General features: G+C 45.8%; 1 protein-coding gene across 2 annotated transcripts in view; it reads left to right on the top strand.

The window, feature by feature from the left end:
- The window catches only part of LOC101620936 (tripartite motif-containing protein 34-like), an 18421-nt gene continuing 10331 nt past the window's right edge, over window positions 1–8090 (top strand). For both annotated transcript variants that reach the window (XM_012725051.1, XM_012725050.1), the window contains exons 1-3: window positions 1–89; window positions 479–554; window positions 7178–7665. In XM_012725051.1, coding sequence (XP_012580505.1) covers window positions 7243–7665 — 423 coding nt within the window. In that variant the 5' untranslated portion in view covers window positions 1–89; window positions 479–554; window positions 7178–7242. The remainder of the gene's footprint in view (window positions 90–478; window positions 555–7177; window positions 7666–8090) is intronic.

Raw genomic sequence — 8090 nt, 5'->3', positions numbered from 1 at the left:
TCTCGCCTGTCTTCACTCTTTCCCAAGGAATCATATTTCCCTGGTGTTGAACAAAGAGTTTAGAAACTTAAGAGGAAAAACTGATTTGGGTGAGTGACTCTTCCATAGGAAGGTCTTTGTGGCTGGGAGAAGAGGGAGAGCAAGAGGCCCTGCTCGCAGGCTTCCTGCTGTTTTAACTGAAGGGCAAACTTGGGAAGGGGTGGTGGGAAAAGAAGGCAGGTTTGAAGGAGGAAAGTCTTTGTTTATTTCAGAGGGACAGACATTTCTTCAGGTTGAACCTACCCACAACTCCTTCCTATTTAATAATTTTGAATTGCACCTTTTGAGGACGGAGAGAATCCTGGACTTTTTAGAAGTAAAAAAAACCCTTTTCCATCAAATACAGGGACATAGGCAGAGAGGTCTTTGGCGCCTAACAGGTTAATGTTATAATGTACCAATGTCTTACTTCATAATTCTATACATTCTCCTTCACTAGGTCTGTCTGCTCTGTGGAATCCCTGTGTGTGACATCTGGCAAGTTCTGCACCTCAGATCTAGTCACTGGTCCACGAGTGAGTTAATTACTGTAGTTCCTTAGAGATTACTATGTTCATCCTGATGTCATTTTAATGAGATGTGGGGTTCAGAGGGTGTGGTCTTTGGGTTATGTCTGAGAAAAGTGTTTTGTCCCAACTTCTGTGACCAGCCGCAAGAAAGGAAGGCAAGAGGCAGAAAGGCTGAGCAAGCAGAGTTTATTGCTCCTGAACAGCAGCTGAGATGGAGCCCCCAGGGTAGGGTCCGCAGCTACTGCCAACTCAATAAGGGGGAAGGGTCCCTTATATAGATTCTAAACTCAGATCCAAAGGGGGTGACTCATCGCTGTGTCCTTGATGTGAGACCCAGTTTGCTGTCACCTTCAGCTAGTCTCATCCTGGACGCAAGGTCAGTTTACTACCGCCTTATCAAGCTTGGATGCAAGGCTCAAATCTTTACCGCCCTAATTCAGTACTTGTCAATAAATCTTTGGTCACTCCCAACAAAAAGTTTCTCCAGAGCTCCCCTTTCAGCAGCACCAGTGTAGTTTCCCAGGTGAGTTTCTCCACAAGATGGAGACATTAGTTATATCCAGAAGGGTAGTTTTATTACCAAAGGGAAAGAATAAAGGACACTTACCCATACACAAGTGGACAGAAAGTGTTAGGGGGAAGAATGGCCAGTCCTTGGCATGCTTTTGGGATTCCAGGTCAAAGGAACTGATTGGACACATTAACTAACTTACTCCCTCTTTTTCTCCCCAAGTTATATTTCATTTCCCCTTCTTTTTTAAATGAACCCTTTATTAATTTTATTGCATGTGTGCCTGCAGTTGAGTCTTATTATTATACCCCCGTTAAGTGCACAGGTAAGGACCCAGAGTCAGGCAACCCATTTCACATCAGGGTTGCCCTGGAACAAAAGGGCTGCACCCCAAAAGGGACAGGTTTGCTAAGAGGGAGGCCTGCAGAGTCCCAAGCAGAAGCCATCAGAGAAGAGCATCCTATGGTGGCCAAACGATCAGCCAGGAACCACCAGGCCAAGAGAGCCCCAGAGTCCACATATCTGGTTTTTTCTTAACCTGTCTGCTCAGCTCCACTCTCACGTCCCAGCATGCTTCTCCTTGGTATTGATGGGATTAGTAGTTCCAATATCTGGAATGGGGGCGGAGTCCATGAAGCCTATACCTGTTACATTATCATAGGCAGGCAGGAGGGCTACAGCCTCTTGCCATGCAAAGCCTGCACTATTTAGTCTTCTCTTTGGGAGGGGTTCATTTTCCTGTGAGATTGTTAACTCTTGTTAAATTATTTCTAGGGTTAGCACCTAAGAGTTTTATTCTGTATTTGGTTTGACTAGGTAGATTTGAAAGGACCAGTGATTGTTTACCATGGCCCTCAATCTCCATAGCCCCTCCTCCAATACTTTTCGATGGCTTAATGACTACGTTAACCAGTTCTGGTCTGGCCATGCCTCCTTTCCAAATTTTTTGATGGTGTTAATTATATAAGATATGTCAAAAAGTAGTATAACGAGACCCTGAGTCCCTGAGGTAAGGGAGTTAGGTTAGAGGGAGCCCCTGTAATTCTTCCTGTGGAAGCTGTAGCTATTAGGGGACAGAGTACCCGATGATACTGAACCTGGATTCAGTTTCCCTCAGCCAATAAAAGGAAACAGTTTAAGAAAGACTGGCCGAAAGAAAGAAAGAAAGGCAGAAGGCAGAAAGGCTGAGCAAGCAGAGTTCATTGCTCCAGGACAGCAGCTGAGATTGAGCCCTTAGGATGGGGTCTGCAGCTACTGCCAACCCAATAAGGGGGAAGGGTCTTTTATATAGATTCTAGGTTCACATTCCAAAGGAACTGGGTGTCAGGCCCAGTTCCTCCCACCTGTATCTCCCAGATGTTAGTTTAGGCCCAGTTAATTATCAGTTCGTATAACCTTCAGCTAGTCCCATCTTGGATGCAAGGTCAGTTTATTACCAGCTTATCAAGCTTGGATGCAAGGCTCCATTCTTTTCCTTATCAGTAAATCTTTGGTCACTCCCAACAAGTTTAATTTGTGGACAAACAAAGGAGGCCATCAGACTTGTGTCTGAAAGAACACTGTCCTGCTCTTGGGCAGGCAGCAGGGGTATTTAAAGAAGGGAGTAATATAAAAGGAGAGAAGGCCCATGGGGAGGTTCTGTATGTCCTTTTGATATGAGCATATGGAGATTTCCAGAGGGCTCCAGCTTGCTTTGTTAATACCTGCTGTTTAACTTCCTTATCCTTTTCTTCTGAATGTCCTTCCTTTACCTAGCATGCAAGGAGACAAATTGATAAGTGCAGCTGATAGGGATGCTTATCTAATGGGGCAGGGAAAGACTAACCACATCCACCCTACCCTTGCTTTCTGGGACCTGCTTCAGAACAGCTTTTCTGTGATTCCCAGCCAGGTGCTTTAGACTTATGGCAAAGTTTTGGGGCTCATTGGCCCTACTTTAAGTCAACCCTGTTCAGGCATTTACCCATTACTGGAGGGATAATTTTGTTTGTCTTACTGGAGAAAATAAACTTTTCCTTTTCTTCTCTATGCACACTAATTCGTGTGTATGTATGACCAGGTCCCATTAGAAAGTAGAAGTCTAGAGGATCCAAGGTAGACCTAGATTGTGCACTGCCAATACAAAAGAAACTGCAAGTGCTGTTGTTTTGGGGGTTAGGGGTCTTTGGGTTCACTCTAGGAAAGGTTTTACCAGAGCTCCCCTTTCAGCGGCACATAGGGAGTTTCTCCAAGAGAAGGAGACTCAGTTACATTTAAAGAGTAAGTTTATTATAGAAAGAGATAGAAAGAGGACTCTTGCATAGGCACAGGCTGGCAGGAGAGCTGCCCCTTTTTGGGGGTAATATTTTGTTTTATCCTCTTTTTTCCATAGGGAGGGGCCCAACCTTGCTAGCAGTCAGTTGTTGATTTAAATGTCTATGCAGAACTTGAAACTTGAACAGACCAGAGATTCCCTAATGAGCTTCAACCCTTTGCCCTTATCGGTTACCTTTTGTGTCTAGAGCTTTAGATACAGCCCCCAACAGTCTGTTACCTGCTGGAACCTTCCCTCTGGCTTCAGTGCCTGAGGACCTTGATTTTAATGGCTGTGTTAATTGCTTTGCTAGCTCCTTCTACCCATCCCCCTAGTGTGAATCAATCTTGATGCCTCCCCCTGCATTCCTTCCTCCATCACAAATGTGTTAATTGTTACCAATTCTGAAGGAAAGCGGTGTGGCTGACTCTGCAGTTCTGGGCCCGGGTTTTTAGGGGGCCGGCCTTTGGTTCCTTGGTTCCACCTGGGCTTGGCCTTTTCCCCGGCCTTTTTTGGCCTTGGGCTTGTTCGTTCTTGCTTTTGGTTTTTTTTCTTTTCGTTTCTTTTTTTTTCCCCCTTCCCCGTTACTTTTCTTCTTGCCGTTGTCCGGGCCATTGGGCCTTGGCCCGGCCCCTTTTAGGTTTTTTTTAGGCCTTGTTTTGAATAATATCTAGCTTCCTGGTGAACAGACTCACGACGTCCGTCCCTCCTTTCCACCTTTTCCTTTCAGATTCTATAGGGTCTTTGTCTGGTTTCCTCCAATTACTTGTACAAAAACCTTGAAAAAAGGCCAGTAACTGGTTTCAAACATAAAAGAGGTGGGCAGAAGCCACCCTCCCTGATTGAGAGTGATGGAGGATAAAAGTAGAAAAAGTGGAAGCGAGGCCACAGACCAGAATCCTGGCTCACAAATTGCAGAGAGCTAAAGGTGGGAGTAGCAGGGATTAGCATACACTGTAACTCAGCTGCAGGAACTAAGGATCCTTAAGCACCAGTGCCTAGACCACAAAGCATAAGGTCCAGGCAGACTATCAGATTGTGTAGGTGGTAGGTAGAGCTCAGACCAGAGGTAAAAAGATGGAGATTGAGGGCCTTTGTAGAAATAGGGCCCCTTTCAAATGCTGCAGTTTATTCTAAGGCAACAGCAAACAAGCACTCCACAAAGGATGGAGCCCCTCCCAAATAGGAGAATAAACCAGTGCAGTCTCAGTAGTGACTGGGAGCAGCAGCCTCCTTCCTGGCCGGGACCTGCACCATGCTGGGACTTCTCTGTGCTGAACTCCCTCTGTGCACAGGCCACTCTCCTCAAGGCCACCCACTTGTAACCATGCAGGCCTGTACTTAGCAAACCTGTACTTTTCCTTCTTTCTTTTTTGTAATAAACCTGCTCTTTTGGATATAACTGACATCTCTGTGTTGTGGAGAAACTAAACTAGGAACTCACCAGTGCTGTTGAAAGGGGAACTCTGGTGAATCTTACAGGGCAGGGAGAGCGGGGCACCATTGAACCCCCAAACCTGCCTGCTCTAAATAGGTTCTGCCATCCACCACATCAAGGCAAAACATGTAAGACTTTAATGAAAAGGGACTTGTATACAACACAGAAGTATACAACAAAAAAATATAAATTTTAAATCAAACACCTGAAGTTACCTATCTCCTGGTGGGCAAAAGTCCTCCCAAAAGGGATTGGTCCAAAGCAAGGCCTGAAAGCCCACCACAAGACTAAAGCACCTTTTGTCCAGGACCCATAGAAACGGGTCAAAAATGGCCAGACAAGTCCAGGAGGAAAAGAGCACAATCAAAATCAGTATAAACACTGCTATAGCCATAGGCATCTTTCCCACAGGTCTCTCATCCACATCTGTTTTAATCAGTCCAGGGCCTAGAAACAAGCTTGGTTTCTTCATCACATGCTTGCTGCTCTATGTGGCTTCCTCAGGTCTGTTGGCTCTCCTTCCTGCTTCCTTCCCCTTCAGATTCCTTCTCTTCTTTTCTCTGCTTAGCTCCACCCTCCTTCTGGGTGGGGGCAGGGAGCCTGGAACTTCCCCTCTTGTTACAAAACCTTTCCCAGAGTGGGCCCAAGGACCCCCCTCGGGGTTGATGGAGTTGATCAGTGGGCCAGTCTAATGGGGACTTGGGGCCATGGGTTTTATAGCTTGGATCTCAGGGCCTTTAAGCACCCGTGGATGCTTTATCTATTCTCACATTAACACCCTCCTCTGACAAGGGAAAGTGCATCCCAGCTGATTAGGTTTCCGATTACTGGAAGCTAACAAACAAATATCAGGTTCCAGAGGTCCTGTAACAAATTACTATGCGAAGTATAATTTACCAATTGACAAGGAATGCCTGCCTCAGTTTCCCTCAGCTAATAAAGGAAATAGTTTGAGGAAAAGGAGAGTGGTTTAATTTGTCAAGGAATGCCTGCCTCAGTTTCCCTCAGCTAATAAAGGAAATAGTTTGAGGAAAAGGAGAGTGGTTTAATTTGTCAAGGAATGCCTGCCTCAGTTTCCCTCAGCTAATAAAGGAAATAGTTTGAGGAAAAGGAGAGTGGTTTAATTTGTCGACTAATGAGGAGAGCAGCAGAATCATGTTTGAAAGACCACCGTCCTGCTCTTGGGCAGAGTGCCGGGGTATTTCTACAAAGCGGAGAAAAAACGGGGAGAGATGGGCAAGTGTCTGCTAAGGGGAGATAGGGAAGGTAAGCACCAACTTGCTTTTTTCATCAGCTGCTGTTTAATTACCTTTTCCTTGGCATGCAAGAAGACAAACCTGCAAACAAGGTAGGGAGGGGTATTGTAAGGGGTAGGGGTAACAAACTTGTTAATGCTTATCAGAGAGACCATAATCATCATATGAGACCATAATTATCATAATCACCAAGTAAAGAGGGAGGAAAGTTGTCAGACCTAGCCTTGAGACAACATACATGGAAACAGGAACTAGTAGGCTGACCCACACTTTGCAGAGAAGAATTGGGGAGTATGCCCAAGTCTGAGGGAGGAGGGGGAATGGAAGATTTCCCCAGAGACAGAACAGAACATAGAAAAGAATTTATTGACTTGCATTGCTGAAGGGGGGCATGTGTGTGTGTGTGTGGGGGGGGGGGGGTTTAGATGGGAGGGGCCATCTGTCCAGAGAGAGACCTAAGGCTGGATTTCTGCTCCAGGCACCACTGGTTGGTTGGGTGACTGGTCTTGTGTTTGTCCTGACACAGGATCTGGCTCATCACTTTACTGGCCCAGTTCCCATGGCAGCCCCATTCACCCCCTTATCCATTTAAGTCTCCCAAATTGGCCTGATGGACTAGGAGTGAAAGCCTATTTTTTAAATGCCACTATGACACCACATCATAAAGCAACGTCTTTGTGGGGCAAGGGTAATGCCCTCTGCACATTCCACAAAACCAGATACCCCACCACAGATGGCTGGCTTCTGGACGCCACAGGTGCACAGGTGGTCAGTCAACTCGATGGTAAGGTGTCATGGGATTCAGGCAATTTGATAATAAAGACTAATCCCCCTTATTTCAAATAAAATATCTAAACCTATGCTCCTTGTTCCTTAGTGGCTACCCATTTGGGACCCTGCTCTGTTCAGAGAACTTTCCTGTCCTTATCTGACAATAAATTTCTTCCTCTTTGTCTAACTCTTGGTCTTCACAATGAATTCCTTCCTCACTGAGATTAAGGATCAAGCCCCTTGGAGTCCAGAAAGTGGGTTTCCCTTTTTTTCTTAAATAGTTTGCTTTAGCCTTTTCTTGATTTCTATACAATTACAACTTTATTCCTGGCTTTCTCATTTGTTCCCATATAACCTCAGATATAGAGGGACTTGTGAGCCAGAGACTCAAGCCAGGATAGCAAGGTGCGGGAGGAGTAACTGCGATGGCATCAAAACTTTTAGTGAACATCCGGGAGGAGGTGACCTGCCCCATCTGCCTGGAGCTCCTGACTGAACCCCTGAGCCTGGACTGTGGCCACAGCTTCTGCCAAGCCTGCATCACTGCAAACAACAAGGAGTCTGTGGCAAACCAGGATGAGCACAGCAGCTGCCCTGTCTGCAGAATCAGTTACGAACCTGGGCACCTGCGGCTTAATCGGCAACTGGCCAACATAGCGGAGCAGCTCAGAGGGGTCAAGTTGAGCCCAGAGGAGGAGCAGAAGAGAGATCTTTGTGAGCGCCATGGAGAGAAACTCCTGCTCTTCTGTAAGCAGGATGGGAAGGTCATTTGCTGGCTTTGTGAGCGGTCTCAGGAGCACCGAGGTCACCCGACATTCCTCATTGAGGAGATTGCCCAGGAGTACCAGGTAGGAGAGCAGGATGTGGTTAAAACAGCAGAATATAGTATTTGATGGGTAGTCTCCACTTAGTTGCCTTATCATGATAGCTCAGAAGCCTGCAATCTCTTTTCTTATTGTGTTGATACAGGGGAAAATTTCCCCACCTCTCTAAGTTCTAGGACTGAATGAGCAAGAAGATTAACATCTGACAGATTAGAAGGAGAAAAAGACTACAGTTAATAGCATAGTCATGGACCATTTAAATAACTAGATACTGAATTCAAATGGGATAGAGCCAGTATTTGTAGCCTCTGTTGAGGATAGGATGGGAGCCTGGGGTGTCAAGAAGGGAGGAGGAGTCTCAGGGACTAGAAGGGTAGATTTCATATGATAGAACTTTGCTTTTAGATATTTGCCTTGCCTTGAGACGGGGTTTTTTTTTTTTCTGTATA

The sequence above is a fragment of the Condylura cristata genome, unplaced genomic scaffold (assembly GCF_000260355.1).
Source record: "Condylura cristata isolate star-nosed mole 26May11 unplaced genomic scaffold, ConCri1.0 scaffold00015, whole genome shotgun sequence".
Taxonomy (NCBI): Eukaryota; Metazoa; Chordata; class Mammalia; order Eulipotyphla; family Talpidae; genus Condylura; species Condylura cristata.
The sequence above is the reverse complement of the archived record's forward strand: the minus strand, read 5'-3'. Positions and strand labels throughout refer to the sequence as shown.